The sequence below is a fragment of the Akebia trifoliata genome, unplaced genomic scaffold (assembly GCF_017979445.1).
Source record: "Akebia trifoliata isolate Shusen 1 unplaced genomic scaffold, ASM1797944v1 Contig00879, whole genome shotgun sequence".
Lineage (NCBI taxonomy): Eukaryota > Viridiplantae > Streptophyta > Magnoliopsida > Ranunculales > Lardizabalaceae > Akebia > Akebia trifoliata.
The window spans coordinates 1-21213 of NW_028237296.1; the positions used below are offsets into that span (position 1 = coordinate 1).

Consider the following 21213-nt stretch of genomic DNA (forward strand, 5'->3'; position numbering starts at 1 on the left):
GTTTCCCATCTCTATTTAAATCATATATACATCTTGGAAATAAGTATTTGAGGGTATTTTTGATAAAAATAAAATTTCAAAATGTATTAAATGCACCTTGCCTGCGCCCTTAGAGCACCTGTGGACAAAAACCCATATTTATCAAACATGTTGTTATAGTTCTCTTACTTTGGAGTTACATGTTAATAAGGACTTACAACACTTAACCAATTGCCTCGATCAAAAAGGTAAAACTGTAATTTTATATGGTAAGTTGGTAAACTTAATTTGTAGGGTAGCGTTCAATGGCTAACAGTTTGGCAAACATTTTGGCAAAAACATTTTTCAAAACATGCGTTAGAGGTCTTGGAATGGGCTGATTTTTGGTGAGGATGATCTCTACGGTGAGAAGATCATCATCACCAAAAATCAGCCCATTCCAAAACTTCTAACCCCATAAAAAATGGTTTACAAAAAATGGACGGTTCACGATTTTTCAACTTGTAAACTGGGGCTAGAAGTTTTGGAATGAGCTGATTTTTGGTGAGGAGGATCTCCTCACCGAAGAGATCATCCTCACCAAAAATCAGCCCATTCCAAGACCTCTAACCCATGTTTTGAAAAAGTGTTTGCCAAACTGTTGGCCATTGAACGGGACCCTAATTTGTAAGGGTATTTATAGCATTTTTTTGTGGGAAAATTATTATATGAGTCGTGCTGGGGTGACACAGTTTTTACTGTGATTCTCACAATTCTAATGTGGACATGCATACATAATTGTAGATAATTTTTACTCGTATCACGAGGAAATACATCTATGATTATGTGCACAGCCCACGTGTTATGTGGTTATTGATTTCTTGTTTTTCTTCTTCAACTAATTTTGTATTTAAAGAATTGAATAATGCTGATGTGACCTTAAGATTGTACCTCAAATTGCACATCTCAATGTGAAAATTGATAGGAACCATAGATGTTATCCGTCGAGATACAAGTGAAAAAGCATTTATGGTTCTATCCACTTCACGTCAAGGTGTGCAATATAAGGTATAATCTTGAGATCACTCCAACACAAGTCTTAAAGATTATGATTTTAAGAAATTAAATATTTGTGAATGAAATAAAATGACATTTTGAGTATGTAGCATCTACTAATTGAATATATCAACAAAAAAAAATGTACAATGATTTTCTAACACTCCCCCCTTTGATGCACACCCCTATCACAGAATCACAGATCATTTGCCTCAAAATACGCATAATCATAAATCTTTTTCTTGTGTATCCCGAGGCACATGATATATGATTCTGTGATGGGGGCATGTGTCAAAGCGGGCATCATATTATCACAACCCTAAAAATATTTTTCTTTTTGAATTTAAGCTTGTATTTAACAATTAGTATCGAATTGATTTGAACCAATTTGTGAGTATTTGTCTCGGCCACTTCAAACTGTATTCAATTGGTACGGACCTTTTCTTGAATTGTAGATCAAGAAGTTTGCCAAACATAAATATTTATGGGAAAACATATTGTCATGTTTTAAGTGTAGATCTAACCAAAGTTGGTTGAAATATGAATATTTCGCGAGAGGTTTGTTGTACAAATAAACTCATTTTTCAATTTCTTCTCTAAAGAAAGAAGAAAAAGAAAAGAAAAGAAGAAGAGAAATAGCTATAACCAATTCCCTAAAGAAGAAAAAGGAGCACATAAAGGATACACTAAACCTAAAAACAACCTAAAAGAGGTACATGGGTGCTAGAAATCCACATGAGCGATTGTTAAGTTGCGAGTTGAGAAACATTAGGTTGGGGACATGTGACATACATTTTTAACTACTTCCAGCCTCTATGGTAGTGAAACGTTTAACCTTAAAAAAAAGTTAAAGAAGGTCATCTGCAATTGTTAATCTCGATGAAAAAAATCTATGGTTCTCTGCACCGCCACGTGGGGAGAGTTTGTAGGAGGGGGAGTTAGAAAATCACGACTCTTAATTTAAAGCTTTCTTGTGAGTGAATATATACTCAAGAGAGAACTAAATGCACATTGCATGAATGTGCCAGCTTGCTAAGTTGTTAAAATCCATGAATTTTGGTACTATGCCTTGGTATGCATATATGCCACATAGTTCTGTAGAAGTATTATTCCACTTTGGTCATCCATTTCTAATTTTAATGAAAATATATTTTTCTTAATCTCTGCATCATTATTTATAACATATTTACGATAATGAAAATGGGTTACTATGAAGTATTTCTATTTAAAATTGAAGATGGAGAAAGACCAAAAAAGCCCAAAAGATGGTGAGATGGCCAGGACCATATCTAAGGAAGCGAACATCTTGATTTTGAATCCCCCCTTAGGGGCCACTCCTTTTTCAACTCTTTTAACATATTTGAGATTTTCAATGGGGGTTACAATTCATTCTGACGATTTATGACGATGAATGACGAATGGAGAAGGATATACTTGTAATTTCAAACATTTAGATGTAACTTTCGATCTATTTATTTTATTTGTGAAAATGAATAATAAATAGAGAATGACATATGTGAAAAAATCTCAATCGCATAAAACACAAGAATGTACGTGGTTCAGCAGTGTGCCTACGTCCACGAAACAAAACAAGAACAATCACTATTTTCTCTCTTAAGTTTGATAGCCCTGAGATTTCTATTTATATAACTGAGAGTTACCAAAACAAGTAAAACTCCACAAACCAAAAATCCTCGAAAATAGAAAACTCCTTAAGAAAATATTACGCAATTGCCTTTTTCATATTCCTAAAAAAATTCAGAACGGGGTTTCACCCCTGCACTCCTAGGAAGGAGCGCTGCCCCTTTCACTTCCACCTGTTGACCGGGCAATTTTGCACAGCGCAACAGAATACAAGATATTTACACAATAACATGCTCATTAGTTTGAATATTTAGTTGTAACGTTTTATCCGAGTGCGTATTTTTCTAGTACAATATATGCATTTTTAGTATTTCGGGAAGATCTATCTAACATAGAGCTCGAAAAAAATGAAAAAGTGAACTCAATGATTCTCTTTAAATGGTTTCTGTGCACAATTCCCATCAATTTTTATCAGTTCTAATTATCAATTGGTTAGATTACAAGAGATCTGATTCCAATTGGTTCTAATGAAAAGGGGTCCGAAATTGTCCTATGAATTTCGGTCTCTAATTTAATTGGTACCCAAAGACACCCGTACTCAATATCATTCTCTCTTGGATTTACAAACTCTCTTATAAGTGGATGAGAAAATATAGAGAAAAATAGATAGAAAAATCCAAGAATTAAACCAGAAAGGGTACAACCAGCTCACCAAAGAAGAAAAAGAACACGTGAAAGATACACTTAAACCAAAAAACAATCCAAAGTGTGCAAGTTTGCTTGAAATCCTCGTGAATGATTGCTAATAGTGAAATATTAGGTTGTTGTGGTGAGACACATATACATGACCTTTAACTACTTCAATGTCTGACCCTTAATGTCAAACTAGATAAAATGAAGAGGTACAATTTTTCATGTGACCAAAACATTAATTGCGAATTGCATGAATCAGCAAGATTACTGAGTTGGTTTAGTTCAAATCCCATCTTCACCAACTAATCACAAACCACTAATCTATTTAATAATCTAGAAAAAGGGTTTTGTTAACTTGTGCCCTTAGGGCACACCTTAAAGTGCGATAAATTCACTTTGGAAAATGGAATCTTAGGGTATTTTGGTGATAAATAATTTTTTTAAGAGCATTTTCGGTACAAAATCTAATTCCCAAAGTGTATTTATTGCACTTTAACATGCCACACGTTACAAGACTCCTAAAAAAAAAATGATAGGTTAAAGTTTGTGAGTGTTGATGTCATGACTTCATGACCTTAGGTTGAGAATCCGCCTTTTTAACCTACTAATTACTAATCGCTAATCTTGTTTGCCAAACAGAAAGAGAGAAAAAATGCACATTTTTTCCGATGATGTCAAAGGGTAGTATAACATGTTTTAGTGATGGATTATAAGCAAACCCTTTGTATATAATAAGTTATCATTTAGGGTATTTTTGTATCTAAATTTAACTGTTTTCAGTACCAAGTGTCTTGTGAGATTATGTTTATCTATTTCAATTAAAAAGAATAATCCAATGAGGAGGGGCTCGTGCCTGATTAGCTTGTAAGAGAATTCTTGGTATAAATAAATTGCTTCTTGAACTCCATCTTAAGATAATCTAGGGGACAACTTAGTTCAATTTGAGGTTAAATTGGAATCAAACCAACATAGGTCAGTTCCACTAAATAAAAATCAGAATCGAATCAAAATGCCAATAGAACCAAACCGAATTAAGATCGATTTGGTTTGGTTCTCAATTTGAACCGGATCAAGTTGCACCCCTAAGATAATCTATTTTAGTATTAGTGTCGAAATCAATAAAAATTAACATATGTAATAGTTTTCTTATTTTTAGTACATTCATTTCTATGCATTTGTTACATAGTTGTCTAAGGTGGCATGTGCAAAGGCCTATATATCACAAGGGGCTTATTTGTAATTTAACAAATTGATTAAAGGGTTTTTGAATATTACATCTAATCTCCACATGTTCATGAATATTTGAGATACCCTTTTGTTTTCAAATTGGTGAATACCCCTTGACCTCGGTCTTCTCTCATCAACTAATGAAAAATGGTTTAAATGACCTAGAACATTTAGAGTTTTCTTCTCCAAACCAGTCTTCTTCAACATCTGAAATATGAAGATGATGAAAACCACGATGAAATGATGTTGATAGTGATGATATAGTGGCGATAGTGATGATAGTCATGATGATGGTAATAATGCTAGTGGGGATTATGGTGATGATAATGAGGGCATGGAGGTTATTTTTCACTAGACAATAAAAGAAGACGAAAGTCAAGGGGAAAATTATCAATTTGAAAAAAATAAGATTGCATCTCAAATAAAGGTAGAGGGGCATCTCATTATTTTGGAAAGATCGCAGCAGCACATGTGCCACTGGGACTAAGTCCATCAAGCCCAGCTCTATACCAAATAGGGTCTAAGTCCATCAAGCCCTAGCTAGGCCGTAACGGACATGGGCTTGATTTAGGCCCAAATAAATGACTAGAATTCAATATTTTTAATGAAAAAACTGTATTTTCTCAAGAACTTGGGAAAATTGTCTTCTACAAAATGGGCCAGTGGGCTCAAGTGACACCTTAATTTCAAAGTCCACTTTACTCAGACTGCTCTAATTATAATAGGGCCAGTTGTAAAGGTGCCCTAAAATTTTTTCTTTTTTTGGGTTAAAAGTTTTTGAACAAACTGGTTTTTGGTAGGATGATCACTATGATGAGGAGATCATCCTCACAAAAAATCGTCCCATCCCGAAACTTCTAATCCCATCAAAACAAGTTAAAGAATCGTAAATTGTTCAATGAGGACATGTTTTAAAATTCCTAATACAAGATTTCAAAGCCATCCATAGGGAAAAAGTTACAAAAATATTGGAAAAAACAAGCTAAATATGTTTAATCTCTCTTGATTTATAGTCCATTACCATTGATAAAAATATAAGACACAAACATAACAAATCAAATCTCGCAAGGTTTTTCAATTTAATAATACGAATTACATATCAAATATCATAGATGAGTCTTGAACACGATGATAGCCATGAAACTCGCGACCAAAACTGCTACTTCTTTAGGAATATCTTCCATACAATTTAGATCCTTTTAATTTGTTCTTTATCCTGGACAAAACAAATATTTTTTTATCACTGTTAATGACATATTATAAAAATAATACAAAAACATTTTAAAGGTTTAAACTACTAAACATAGAGAAGTCATCACTTTAACTCTTAGCCAATGTCCCTTATCAAAAGAACAACATCAAGAAAGTTGAATGCTTTTGGTATGAAATTCTCAACAGATCCATAGGTTCAATTTCATTGTATGAAATTCGTTTTCAAGAGAATAAGAATTCCTTGAAAAAATGATCATGGGAAAATGAATTTCATTGTTTGATTGAAACAGTGGGAAATGTCAAAAAGAGAGTTGATTTTAGCATAGTTACAAAATCGTTGAATTAACTTTAAACTTGGTTGAGTCAACTCGACTTGATCGGATTTTGAGGTTACATGGTCCCAAAATTCGAAGAATTTTGTAATCAACTTGGTAAAACTAGAAAATGCACCAAGTCAAATAAAAAACTCGATCGTGTTATTTGATTATACATAATATTTTTGTGGAGAAATAAAATTAAATATTTTATTTAGTTTAAAATAGAAACTATTTTTATATTATTTTAAGTTGTTAGGCTTGAATGGCCATCCAAGTCAAAAAAATTTACTTTTAATAGTTATTATATAATATCCATCGACGGTCTGTCAATGGACAGTCAATTATCCAAATTCATATTCAAATAATCAAAAATATTATTCGAAGTTTTTTGGATATGGATTCGAATTCAGATATTGAAATATCCTCTCTCTTGATAACATTCAATTGAAACCCAAATAGATGTAATAGTTATTTTATAATATAATATACTTATATTGTTATATATATCAAATCCTAATCGGATGAGTATCTTATCAAATTTGAATATTGATTTAAAATAACCGTTTCATCATTTGAACCGTTGGAATGTGATGTGATGTGATGATGAGATCCAACCTCAAATCAACCAATTAGGAGTGGAGTTGTTTCTTTTCTTAATTCAAAATTCAAAATTCAAAAAAATGTAAAATCTTACTTAATTAAGAAGGATATTCTCTTCTGGAAAAACAAATAAATTCGAAATATTTATGTGTTGTATTGGGAATCTATTTGTATTCTCCCATCATCTGAATTGTTGGCATGTGATGTGAGTTGTTTCTTTTCTTAATTCAAAATTTAAAATTCAAAATTCAAAATTCAAATGTAAAATCTTAATTAAAAACGAACTTTACCTCTCTCAGATCTCGGTGGAGTCATGAAGCATGCGTGTCTCTAATATTAAAGTCCCTCACTACTCTCCTCTTCTTATGTCCCTGAAGTCGACGTTTGGGGATGTGTGATATGATGCTCCAGTCCTCTCCTACCTCCTTTTGGCAACGAGCTCCCAAAACAGGGCAGTGATAAATTTTCAAGCTTTGAAGTGAGGTGAGTTGTTTCAGCTCCTCAGACATGCACATCAAGGAATTAGAATTCTTGATTGTCAACCTTTGGAGCGATGTAAGATGAGCCAAACCTTCAGGGAGTGACGAATGTCGTGATCCCAAGATAGACAGAGACTTGAGATTGTTGATGAAAATTTCTTGTACGTTTGAAAAAAGAGTATTTTTAATTATTCTTTTTTATCAAATTGTCATCCAAAACATACTAATGACATTTTTTTAAGATGAAACATTGGTATGTGTCAAATTTGACATTTGTTTACTTTGTCATCTTCAAAGATAAAAAATTTAAAGAGCTAATGTAACATTGGCATTAGAGATGCTTTAGTTCATTATCATCATCTTCGTGGAATCCATTGGATCTCAATATGGTATAGCTTTTGTCCTTATAAAAGTATTTTTAGTGTGGTCACCCAAAAACAAAAATATAAAAAACCTAAAAACGTGACCTGTTGATAAAGTGGTCCGAGTAGATGTGCTAGCCGGCCATTTTGATTTGTGTTTTAAAATAAAATTTACTAATCAAAGGAACCCTGCTGTCATGCTTTCAAAGAATGCCTCGTGTACATTCAATCAAAATTATGTAATTTATCACACACATTTCGATTTTTTGTTGACCAAAGTGGACCATTGCTTTGACCAGCTCAGCTGTACAAAAAAGGTGTTACATCGGATTAATGAGTCGTGCTAGAGTGACCTCAAGTTAGAATCTCACATTGCACTTCTTGATGAGACGTAGGGGTGCAATTTGATCCAGTTCAAATCGAGAACCGGACCAAACCGATAACTTTAGGGTGATTTGGTTCGGTTTGAAACAAATTGCGATTCGGTTCTGGGTTTCTAAAAATGGAGAACTGATCAATTTGGTTCGATTCTCGAATCAAGTTTGTATAGAATCGAACCCCTATGCAATAAATATATATAATAATAATTATTATGAATTATTTTAGGAGTTAGGACATAAATTAGTGATCTTTTATGAAAAAACTAATGACTTTTTATGAATAGATTTATGATTTATTGTATGAAATTTTATGTTTGTTTTTTCATTAAAAAATATTACTTACAATTTATAGAATATTGGCAATCCGTACGACTGTATAGAACCAAACCTACTTTAATTCGGTTTGGATTGGTTTGGTTCCAATGGAATTTGGTTTAATTCTGATTCTTATTTAGTAGATTGACCTATGTCGGTTCGATTCCAGTTTGACCTCAAACCGAACCAAACCAAACTAAGTTGCACCCCTAATGAGAATCATAGGTGCTTTTCATCGACATTCGATATGAGATTCCAGCCTGGCGTTACTTCAGCATTAGTCTTTCTAAATCGATCTAACAATTCCATTCTAACGAGAATCCTGTTGAGAAACCTTATACTTTTAGTCCATTCTTATTTTTTTTCTAGTTTTGTAATCTTTACTACAATAATTAGATTTTCGGCGAAGTTAGGCTGAGTGCTTCAAGTATTTACATGTGTCGTATAGGCTTCCAATGGTTCCTCCTATTTCGAGGATGAGACACGTGTTCCTCCTCATTCAGCTTTGCCTTAGTGATTATGTGGAGGCATTTTATTGATCCACGTAGTTGAACATAATTACACCCCCCACGATAAATTATATGATTATGATATCTAATCCAATTTTTAATGGGATATTTTGGGAGTGAATATTTTGATTTCCAAATCTGTATTCATAGGTATTCAAATATAAAATTTTACTGAATTAAAATCCAATATCCAAAAATTGTGAATAACATTTGATTACTTGAATACCGATTTCATTTATATGATTACATGCTGACAAATGAGTCCCACTAGTCTTACTAAGTCAGTGAGGATTTCACACTTACTAAGGGTCCTTAGACTCAACTTGTGGCATCCAAAACCATGATCTGATGATTTAGGGTTGTAAAGGAAAAAATCTTATGAACTTTGATTATTTTTTTCTATGAGACACATGTAAACCATGATCCAAAAGATATATATATATATATATATATATATATATAGGGAAATGTTCAGCAACAAACATTTTGACAAACATTTTGGCAAAACATTTTTGAAAATATGGGTTACAGGTTTTGGAATGGGCTGATTTTTGGTGAGGATGATCTCTACGGTGAGGAGATCATCCTCATCAAAAATCAGCCCATTCCAAAACTTCTAGCCCCATGTTAACAGGTTGAAAAATTGTGAACCGTCCATTTTTTGTAAACCATTTTTGATGGGTTAGAAGTTTTGGAATGGGCTGATTTTTGGTGATGATGATCTATTCCCTGTAGAGATCATCCTCACCAAAAATCAGCCCATTCCAAAACTTGTAACCCATATTTCAAAAATGTTTTGCCAAAATGTTTGTCAAAATGTTTGTTGCTGAACATTTCCCTATATATATATATAGGGAAATGTTCAGCACCCTAAGTTTTACCACACACTTTAACAAACGTTTTTTGTCCTACATGGGTTAGAAGTTTTGGAATGGGCTGATTTTTGGTGAGGATGATCTCTATGATTAGAAGATCATCCTCCCCAAAAATCAGCCCATTCCGAAATGTTTAGCCCCATGTTTACAAGTTGAAAAATCGTGAACCGTCCATTTTTTGTAAATCATTTTTTATGGGGTTAGAAGTTTTGGAATGAGCTGATTTTTGGTGAGGATGATCTCCTCACCATAGAGATCATCTTCACCAAAAATCAGCCCATTCCGAAACTTCTAACCCATGTAGGACAAAACGCGTTTGTTAAAGTGTGTGGTAAAACTTAGGGTGTCGAACGGGACCCATATAATATATATATATATATTTTTTTTTTTAATCTGAGGTTTTCTGCAAAATTTAAGGAGATGTGGAGTTGGATTGCCAATGTGGTAATCCATTTGAGCAAAAAGGCCCCTAGAAAGGCTTAAAATCTTACTAAATTGGTAAGAAAAGTGTCAGTGTTGACAAACCACTTCTATTTCTTTTCAAATTTTAGGTACCCAATGATGAGCTGTTTATTGAATGTAAAAGAAAATTCTTAGGCATAAATAATAACAAAAAAATAAAATAATAAATATTAAAAAAAAAGAATAAACAATAATGAAAAATATTTCCCACCTTTATCTATTTCTATTATATTTATAAAAAAAAAATTCAAAATTCCCCCAAACAATCATTATTAAAAATTACAGCTGAGTTTCGAGTTTACATTTGGTTTAGGTTCCCGGCTTGATTTTATTTTTAGTTCGACATGAGTTCTAAATTGAACCTAGATCAATATATATCGAACCAATCATGAATTGGGTTTAGGTTGTAGCCCATCTGTGGGTTGGTTCCAATTTGGGTTTCGAGGACAATGTGTAAATCCTTAAATTAAATCAACTAACACTACGTGAAAATCTCAAATTTGTATAAAAAAAATTTGTTGGGCTGGCCCGTCGAATTTTAAAATCCAAAACTCCACGGCCCGTGGACCACGTTTTTTTCACTCAGTCGATCACTCTCACTATCTCTCTGCCTCTCTCTCTCACTGTTTCTCTTTCTCTCTGCTTCTCTCAATGTTTCTCTCTCTCTCTCTCTCTCTCTCTCTCTCTCTCTCTCTCAGTCATCGATCGACCTCTCACGGTCTCTCTCTCGGTCGACCTCGCCCTTTATCTCTCTCTCTCTTCTCGATCGAATTTTTTTTTGTTTTTTTACTTTTTTATTTTCTGTTTTTAAATCCTTTGCTTCCCTACGTCTTCTATGAGTAAGAAATCTGATTCAGTGTGAGTGAGAGAGAATGACAGACTATGGAGTAGTCAGTGAGCAAGTTGAGATTTTGAACTTCTGCTTCGATTTCACAGAGACGTTTTGATCTTAAATCTTTGATCTTTGATTTCTCTGTAAAAATGGCTGCCAACACAGGATTCGGTTTGGAAGAGATCAAGAACGAGAACGTGGATCTTGTAAGAATCTTATTGTTTCTTTGATCTTAATTAATGACTCCTGATATGCGTATATTTTAATGCAAATCAAGCATTTTGATTTGGTTGAAGTTGTTTCTAGGGTTTCTCTTTGTAATCGTTAGAGTGATGTATGAATTTTTTTTATTTTTTAATATCTTACAATGTTATATATTTTGTATCTAGTTTTTATTTGATAGTCTTAGTGTTAGTGATCATCAAGCTGGCGAAATTTTGAATTATTGTATAATTTTGTTCTGTAATGCATTTCTCTAGCAAGATAATCAAGAACGAGAGTGTGTATCTTGTAAGAATCTCATCGTTTTCTTTTGTTAATTTTTTTATGTTAATGATCAAGCTGAACTTTTCACTTATTACTGTGGGGGGAATTCTTGAGCACGGACACGTGGCTCGATCAGGGGCCAAGATTAATGATTTGAGGTCGTGGCTCGGTTTATTAATCCCGACGAATGCATGTATTCGAAGCTCGGAACTGTGCCATCAGCTCGTAGGTCGGTATGACAGGTTTGACAGATAAGCCTGCAATAGACAGCCAGTTCTAACCACCCACGTCATGTCAGACCAAACCTGACTTTCTCAGAAGCGATAGGGCAGTTGCAACAACTCCTGCAGCTGACATGTCAGGGAGTAGGCTAACTACCCCAAGTCACCTCAAGGGGTGGCACAGAAAAAGAACAAGTCGAACACCTATATAAGGAAGAAGATTATGAGTGAAAGAGGTTCGAATTCTTCTTCTCTAAGCAAATTACACTGATCAATTTGGCTAACTTGATCGTCGGAGTGGGCTGTTTTGCAGGTCCCCCGAGCTTAAAGAGAAGGAAAGTGTAGTGCCATTTCGTGCATCTACAATTTGGCGCCGTCCTGTGGGAAACTTACAAGGAGAAAAACGACCAATATGGGAAGAGCTAGAGGCGAAAATCGTGGAGAGCCATCAAATCCACTACCAGCAGACTCGCCCCCAAATGCGCCGGATCCAATGCTAGCGATGTACAACTTACTCACAGAGATGAGGGAGGAAATGCGCAGGGGGTTGGAGAAACAAAATGATGAGATAGTGAAAATCAGAAAGGAAAACGAAGAGCTCAGGCAAAGGTTAGGCGAGCGTGCGGAGACCGAGGAAGGCCCAGGGGCAGAGCAGAGCAGCGACCATCCTGTTCGAGCGGCAAGAACGGAGGTAGATTGGACTGAAGATTCAGCAGCAGTAAAAACGCAGCAGGGAAGCTCCGAGGTTAAAGAAACCATGACGAGGAAGGAAGTGGAGGAGATGCTCAAAAGGAGGGATGAGGAATTCGCGCGAGGAAAGGATCCCGCGCAAAAGGTACGGAACGCAATTCGGGAGCTCAAAGGGACACCATTCTCGCAGGCGATAATGAAGTCAGAACCACCCAGGTCGTTCCACATGCCAAAGTTTGAAACTTACGACGGGACGCGAGATCCCATGGACCATATACTGCACTACAGAAGTCAAATGGTGCTGTACCAAAATGATGATCCGTTGCTCTGCAAGCTGTTTCCGTCAACTTTGAGGCTCGGGGCCATGATGTGGTTCAGGCCTTACCAGCTGGGTCCATTACGAACTTTTCCGAGCTGGAAGAACGTTCGTTGGGCAGTTCGTGCACCTGCGAAGGAAGAAGGTCGGAGTTAACACTCTATTTAACCTTCGACAGGAGCCCGGGGAGAGTATTAGGTCGTTCATAACCCGTTTTCGAACGAGAGCCCTGGACGTAGAGGGCATGGACGAGGCCACAGCATGCGCGGCTTGCATCGCTGCGGTGATCCCGGGAACACGGTTGCATGAGTCCTTGATCAAATCTGACCCTGCCCGTTTAGAAGATTTGTATGCGAAGGTGGAAAAGTACATCCTGGTGGAGGAATCTGTGAAGGGCAGAAGAAGCAGCACCCAGACAGTGGCTAACAGCGAAGGAAGAGTAGACGCTTCAAAGGTACCGACCCATCCCGGAGTGGAAGGAAGTAAGAAAAGGCGGAGAGATTCGAACGAGCAGTCGTGGTGGAAAAGAGGCCGGGTGTATACCCCGCTCAACGAAAAACTATCCGTGATACTGAGGCGCATAAGGGGGGAGCCCGATTTCGTTCAGCCGCCACGGGGGTATAAGGGGAAACCCGGAAAACCATTCTGCGAGTATCATGAGGCTGAGGACCACCCTACTGAGGACTGCTACAGGCTGCGCCATATCATCCAGGATATGATCGATGCTGGGAAGCTCAAAGGTTATGTTTCCACGGGAGGAAGGAGAAGTGGGGAGACTACCGAAGAGCTGAGCGAAAGCCCGAGCAAAGAAGGCCGGCTAAAGGAGGGCGTCGAGAGACGGAAGAGCGCAGGATAATTCATACCATCACAGGATTATTAGGGGCCGAAGTGCCGTCTAGGCGTGAGATTCGGGAGAAGGAAAAAGATCCGACATATGGTCGGGGTTAACAGTGTGGCGTCAGGAGTACGGGTAGTTGGAACGACAAACCACGGAGCAGATCCCCGGGCAATCGTATTCACAGAAAGTGACCTAAGGGGGACGGCGGGGCCCCACCAGGACGCGTTAGTAATCGCGCTTCCAGTGGGAAACGTCGAGCTCCGAAGAATACTCGTGGATTCGGGGAGCGCGGTGGATATTCTCTTCCTAAGCGCGGCTAAGAGAATGGGGGTTTCAGGAAGTTTGGAGCCAACGCCGACCCTCGTCTATGGGTTCAACGGCGCCGCTAGCAGCTCGGTAGGAGAAATCACACTCCCGATCTCAGCAGGGTCTAAAGTGGTAATGACAAGATTTGTGGTAATAGATGCAGACTCGGCTTATAACGCGATCTTGGGCCGGAGATGGATACACGAGATGAAAGCAGTTCCGTCAACCTATCATCAAGTTATTCGTTTCCCGGGTAAGGAAGGAATAATGGAAATCAGGGGAGATCAGGAGATGGCGCAGAGGTGTTTTCACCTGGCTTTGAAGCAGGACCGAGGCTCTCAGGCCGTCCCACCGAAGAAGAGAAAGGTAACTCCAACTGTTAATGAATCTTCGTAGCAATTACAGAAGCAGCCGCTGCCCGAGCAGCGAGTAACAGTTGAGGAAGTCGAAGCCGTGGATCTCGGGGGCGACGGAGGACAGATAGTTAGTGTTGGTACCACGATGTTGGAGGAGGAGAGGGCAGCAATACTCCAGCTTCTGAGGGCAAACAAGGATGTATTTGCATGGTCATTGGAGGACATGCCCGGGATAGACCCGTGGTGGCGTGTCATAGATTAAATGTTGATGAAAGCTTCCGACCTATTAGGCAGAAGCCCCGGAGGCTGTCGCCGCGCCTCAGGCAGGGGGTGAATGAGGAAATCGAAAAGCTTTTAAAGGCCGGGTTTATCAGGGAGGTAGAGTACCCAGAATGGATAGCAAACATAGTAGCAGTGCCGAAGAAGGATGGAAGGGTGAGAGTGTGCATCGACTTCACGAACCTGAATAAGGCATGCCCAAAGGATAGCTTCCCGCTACCAAGGATTGATAGGTTGGTCGATGCCACGGCTGGACATGAGAGAATGTCGTTTATGGACGGATATTCGGGGTATAACCAGATCCCCTTAGCAGTGGAAGACCAGGAACGGACATCATTCATCACCGAGCAAGGGCTGTTCTGTTTTAAAGTTATGCCGTTCGGTCTGAGAAATGCCGGGGCAACCTACCAGAGACTCGTGACTAAAATGTTCGAAGGATCGATCGGGAAGACTGTGGAGGTGTATATCGACGATCTGTTGGTAAAAAGCAAGAGAGCGGGAGACCATCTGGCAGACCTCAAGCAAACATTTGATCGGCTGAGGAGTTTCAAAATGAAGTTGAATCCGAAGAAGTGTGTCCTTCGCCGTTCCCTCTGGGAAATTCCTCGGGCACATTATCACCAGGAGAGGTATCGAGGCAAACCCAGACCAGATCCGGGCGTTGGTAGAAATGCCGAGCCCCGCTAACCAAAAGCAGGTGCAGAAGTTGGCAGGGAGAATAGCTGCGCTAAACAGGTTTATCTCCAGGGTGTCCGATCGATGCCGCCCGCTCTTCGCGTTATTACAGAAGGAGAAGAATTTTGCATGGAGTACGGAGTGCGAGGTAGCCTTTAGCGACCTTAAAAGTATTTGGGGCAGCCACCGATCCTTAGCTCTCCGGAAGATGGAGAGGAGCTGGGGATTTATCTGGCGACCAGTCCATCATCGGTAAGCTCAGTTCTCTTTAAAGTTGAAATGGGACGGGAATATCCTATTTATTATGTCAGCAAGACATTGGGCATATCGGAGGTTAAGTACACCAGGACGGAGAAGATGGGATTGTCGCTCGTTTACTCGGCGCACAAGCTCAGGCCTACTTATTCCTTTCCCACCGCATCCGAGTTGTGACGGACACCCCGCTGAAAGAGATGATGCACAGATCCGAAAAGTCAAGGAGGATGGCGAGGTGGGCTGTAATCCTCGGAGAGTACGACTTACAGTTTGAATCCCGGACAGCGATAAAGGGGCAGGTGTTGGCAGATTTCCTTGCGGACTTCCCGGTAGAGGATCCGAACTGGGTAGAGTTGGAGAACGAGGATGAAGGGACGGAAGAAGTAGAGCTGTGGGACAAGCAGGCAGGATGGAGAATTTTTGTCGATGGGTCATCGAACTACTCGGGCTCGGGGGTTGGAATAGTAATTGTAACACCGAGCAACGATAGACTGGAAAAGGTAATTAAACTCGGGTACGGGGCATCAAATAACGAAGCAGAGTACGAGGCAGTCATCCACGGGCTGAGAATGGCGAGCGAGTTGAAAATCGGCCGGGTAAAACTATGCACCGACTCCCAACTTATAGCCAACCAATGCAACGGGAAATTTGAAGCAAAGGATGAACGCATGGCGAGATACCTGATCTCAGTTAAACGAGAGATTGAGAAGTTCGACCAAGTGGAGATATGCCAGATACCCAGGGATGAGAACAGGCATGCAGATTCATTGGCTTACATTGCCTCAATGCTAGGAGAGACGGAGGGACGGTCTTTACCTGTGGAGTACCTGCCTATAGCAAGCATCGAACATGAGGAGAAGGAGTGCGCACAGGCCGAGAGAACGTCGGGATGGATGGAAAAATTCACTCAGTATCTGCGCTCAGAGGTTCTGCCAGCAGACAAGGGAGAGGCCAGAAAATTGCTTCGGCAGGTCGGAATGTACACTCTCGTTGGGGAGGAGCTGTATAGAATGTCTTTCGGGGGACCACTTCTTAAGTGCCTTTCTAAAGAAGAGTCCGAGCTCATAATGGCGGAAATCCACGAGGGAATCTGCGGCAATCATTCGGGAGGACGGTCGCTCGCCAACAAGGTTATCACCCAGGGCTACTTCTGGCCAAGGATGCAGGAAGACTGTAAGAGGTATGTAAGGACCTGTGATCAATGCCAAAAACATGCCCCCATGCATTTGCAGCCAGCCAGTGAACTCCACCCCTATGAAGTCACCCTGGCCGTTCTCGATATGGGGGATGGACATTGTGGGACCTCTGCCTCGGGGAAAGGGGGGCAAGCTATTCATCCTAGTAGCCACGGATTATTTTACTAAATGGGTGGAAGCTGTTCCCCTTACACGGATTCGGGAGGAAGAAGTTATCAAATTCACGTGGGAGCACATCATAACGCGGTTCGGGATCCCTTATGCACTGATCTCTGATAATGGAACTCAGTTCAAGGGCAACCGCGTGCAATCGTACTTCAAGGAATACGGAATCCGTTCTCTGCAATCGTCGCCAAGGTATCCACAGGGAAATGGCCAAGCTGAAGCATCAAACAAGACAATCCTCGCAAACTTGAAAAAGAAGCTGGAGGAACACAAGGGAAGATGGGTAGACGAGCTACATAGTGTCTTATGGGCATACCGGACCACGGCAAGAAGGGCAACAGGTTTCACTCCGTTCGCACTAGCCTATGGAACAGAAGCTGTCATTCCCACCGAGATACAGATTCCTACAACAAGGACGCTGGTGGCCGAGACAGAATTCAACGACGAAATGGTGGCTCGGAATTTGGACTGGTTGGATGAGACGCGGGAAAGGGTCATAGAGAGGTTGGCACGGTACCAACAGGTGTTGAAGAGATCTTATGACCGGAAGGTACGTTGCAGGGAGTTCAAAGTCGGGGATATGGTGTTACGAAAGGTATTTTCTAATACCAAGGAAATTAATAGTGGGAAGCTCGGCTGCAACTGGGAAGGACCGTATATTGTGCGAAAAATCGGGGAAAATGGCGCTTACTACTTGGAGACTCCGACCGGTGATGAAATTCAATCACCATGGAATGTATTCAATTTAAAGAAATACTATCAATAAAGTCATCTTTGCTCAACAGCCCTGCTATCTAAGGAAAAGCCTCGGCCCCTCCACAGGAGCCGAGCCCAACTGAGGAGTTGGTTTGGAGGAAAGCCTTGGTCCCACCACGGGGACCAAGCCCAACTGGGGAGTTGGTCCAAGGAAAAGCCTCGGCCCCTCCACAGGAGCCGAGCCCAACTGAGGAGTTGGTTTGGAGGAAAGCCTTGGTCCCGCCACGGGGACCAAGCCCAACTGAGGAGTTGGTTTGGAGGAAAGCCTTGGTCCCACCACGGGGACCAAGCCCAACTGGGGAGTTGGTCCAAGGAAAAGCCTCGGCCCCTCCACAGGAGCCGAGCCCAACTGAGGAGTTGGTTTGGAGGAAAGCCTTGGTCCCACCACGGGGACCAAGCCCAACTGAGGAGTTGGTTTGGAGGAAAGCCTTGGTCCCACCACGGGGACCAAGCCCAACTGGGGAGTTGGTCAAGGAAAGCCTCGGCCCCTCCACAGGAGCCGAGCCCAACTGAGGAGTTGGTTTGGAGGAAAGCCTTGGTCCCACCACGGGGACCAAGCCCAACTGGGGAGTTGGTCTAAGGAAAAGCCTCGGCCCCTCCATTAGAGCCGAGCCCAATTGAGGAGTTGGTCGGAAGGGTAAGCTTTGGTCCCACTACGGGGACCAAGCCCAACTGAAGAGTCGGACTAAGGGAAAGCCACGGCCCCTCAACAAGTGCCGGACCTAACAAAGGATTTCGTTTGGAACTAAAGACCTGGCTAAGGAGGTGTGTAGAGTTAAATATTTCGGGGTTCCCTAAGCAATAAGCCTCAGCTTAAAAGCAGAAAAGAGAAAGCAAAGAGGGAGGTACAAGAGTCGATAAAAAAAAAAGAGATATATTTATATATTTCCATTTGAATTACATAAAAAGTTACAAAATTGTGCTACAAGAAAAGGAGAGAAAAATTAGACATCCGCGGCAGGTGTAGCTTCGGCTTCATCGGGAGCTTGGATGTCCACTGGTGCAGCCGGGGCTTCAGGAATTGGCTCGGGAGCAGCAGTTGGTATGGCTTCCGGGGTCACCTCCGGCCTCTTTGCAGCGGCCTCGGCTTTCCTTAGCTTCGCCTTCAGCTTATTATAAGCCGTCTCCCAGGCCTCCTCTGAAGAATCCAGCTGGGCTTGGAGGGAGTTGAGCTGATCTTGGAGTGCTCTCTCCTGCTCTACCTCCTTCGCCTTCACCAGTTCTTCTAGGGAAGAAATCTTCCCCTCCGCCAGAGCTAACTTGTCTTTATTCTGCTCAAACTCGGATAGTGCGCTATCCAAGCTTGATTGGAGTTTCTGGGAATTGGCCGCAGCCGCATCCTTTTCAGCCTGTAGCTGAAGGAGGCGACCTTCTGTGGACTTAAGGCTGTCCACGGAAGCGTCGCGGGATTCCACGAGCTTGGCCACGGCGTGTTGCACCTGACAAGGAGAAGAAAAGAGTTTAGATGGAGGGACAAACCGGAAATAGGATTCGAACCAAGGAAAATAAAAGGCTAGGATAAAAGCTCACCACCGCCAAAGCTCGGAACGCTTCGTTCGAGAATTTCGCCGAATCACCGGCAAAACTCTTGCGGACTTTCTCCACGTCCCGTGGTAGCGCGGAAGCATCGAAGACAGCCCTTGCTATGGCCGGGTCGGACAAGGCCGAGTCTTTGTCCGACACCGGCCTGCCCCTGACCGAGGGTTGAACTACCCAGGGGGTAGGGGGCACGACCCCCCTCTGCACCGATCCGGCCGAGGACGCCTGCGATGGCTCGGCTGGATGGCAGGTCTCCTCTAGAACTTGAGGAGGGGGCAGTTGGAGCACCGGGGCTGGAGGACGGGGCCCCCTCCTCAACCTCTTTAGAAGAGGTTGATGGTCTTCCTCTTCTTCCTCCTCGGGATCGGCACGTCTTACCCCGGGAGTTGCAGTTGGTATTGCTGGGGGAACCACAGCAACTTCCTCCTCCTCAGAGTCGGAGGCTAGGACTGGTGGGGGACGCTTAGACTGCAGTGCCATTTCTGCTGGGCGGATTGACGGAGGTAGAAAGGCCGTAACTTGATTGTACAAGTCGGGGTTGGAGAAGAGGTGGGTGATCACCACGGAGTCTCCCGGAAACTTGTCTTTGGCCGGGCCTGCATAGGTCGGACGACGCATAGTTAGTCTCTAGGCAAGAGAATAAAGGAGAACAAGAGAAGAAACATTTAGTAGCACTCACCATGGGTGTTGAAGAAGGAATAGGCCAGGGAGGGAAGCTCGTCATCTTGGGCGTACTCCCACTGACCAGACAACTGAATGGGGAATAAAAACCACTCCTTGTCCGAGTCAGGTAACTCGACCAAGGAAGGCTTCCCTCTCCTCTTCGATAGATAGAAGAAGCCCGGCCTATTCGGGCACTTCTTCAGAACGAATTGGGCCCTGATATCCCAGAGCCCAAGCTGGAGGCCGTCCTCCAGCCTATTGTTCATATGCTCGAAGGCACTAATAAGTCGGAAGAAATTTCCGCTCATTTGCCCAGGTGCCCTCCGGTAAAAATTCAGAACCTCCCGAGTCAGCCTACTCAAAGGGACTCGGAGGCCTGCTCTAAATTGCCCCCAGTATACCACCGTGGTACCTGGAGGGCCTTCCCTGAGCTGCGTGGCCTCGTCCACATAGGACAGGCCCACACTGGCAGGGACACCAAAGGTGCCCCTAACCACCTCCAATGGAGGGCAGGCAGGGGAATAAGATTTCCCCTTGGCCATGAGGATGGGGTGACAGAGGAGTGAAAGAAAAACTAGAGGAGAGGGGTGGCCTTGACTCTGTTACCTTTTCTTCAATTTCCTCTTCGAAGGGAGCTGGTTACAGAGTAGCTGATGACTGGATGGCGCGGCGAAGGCGCGGCGGAGGCACTGGAAAAGGCAGGAGGCGCGCGAGAGGGCAAATGGGCAGCGTAACAGCAAGGAAAGCAAGAGTGAGAATGAAAGTAGGAGGTGAGGGGGATATTTATAGACAAGGAAGGCCTCGAGATGCGCGTTTAGGATCAACGGACAGGGTTTTCCCAGGTCAATAATGAGGCATTAAATGCTGAGAAACCCAATGCGACCGTTCGACCCTTTACACATGAATCGATACCACTCTCCGGGCGCCACGTGTACTCCTTGTAATAATTGCGCCGTTTAAACCAACAGACAGGGCGCGAACTGCGATAATTGCCCAACCGACCGCCGCCCTCGAGAAGTGAGAACGATATCTTTATTCGCCATAAAGATATCATTAATCTTGGCTGAGACCCAATGAGAGGCATCCACGTGTCAATTTTTGTTATTAATATTCCCGAGTACCCGATCATTCTGACCGAGCCCTCGGGAGGGGGTATTGTGGGGGGAAATTCTTGAGCACGGACGCGTGGCTCGATCAGGGGCCAAGATTAATGATTTGAGGTCGTGGCTCGGTTTATTAATCCCGACGAATGCATGTATTCGAAGCTCGGAACTGTGCCATCAGCTCGTAGGTCGGTATGACAGGTCTGACAGATAAGCCTGCAATAGACAGCCAGTTCTAACCACCCACGTCATGTCAGACCAAACCTGACTTTCTCAGAAGCGATAGGGCAGTTGCAACAACTCCTGCAGCTGACATGTCAGGGAGTAGGCTAACTACCCCAAGTCACCTCAAGGGTGGCACAGAAAACGAACAAGTCGAACACCTATATAAGGAAGAAGATTATGAGTGAAAGAGGTTCGAATTCTTCTTCTCTAAGCACATTACACTGATCAATTTGGCTAACTTGATCGTCGGAGTGGGCTGTTTTGCAGGTCCCCCGAGCTTAAA

General features: G+C 41.9%; 2 protein-coding genes across 2 annotated transcripts; one reads left to right on the forward strand and one right to left on the reverse strand.

The window, feature by feature from the left end:
* Window positions 1-13508: 13508 nt before the first annotated feature.
* Window positions 13509-15040, forward strand: LOC147380916 (uncharacterized). The gene is made up of 3 exons (XM_086431055.1): window positions 13509-14084; window positions 14130-14284; window positions 14365-15040. The coding sequence occupies exons 1-3, from the start codon at window positions 13509-13511 to the stop codon at window positions 15038-15040; spliced, it is 1407 nt and encodes a 468-aa protein (XP_086287181.1).
* A 3304-nt stretch (window positions 15041-18344) lies between these two features.
* On the reverse strand, window positions 18345-20163 carry LOC147380917 (uncharacterized). The gene is made up of 3 exons (XM_086431057.1): window positions 19619-20163; window positions 18931-19535; window positions 18345-18839 (listed from the first exon to the last, which is right to left on the reverse strand). The coding sequence occupies exons 1-3, from the start codon at window positions 20142-20144 to the stop codon at window positions 18345-18347; spliced, it is 1626 nt and encodes a 541-aa protein (XP_086287183.1). The 5' UTR covers window positions 20145-20163.
* Window positions 20164-21213: the final 1050 nt, after the last annotated feature.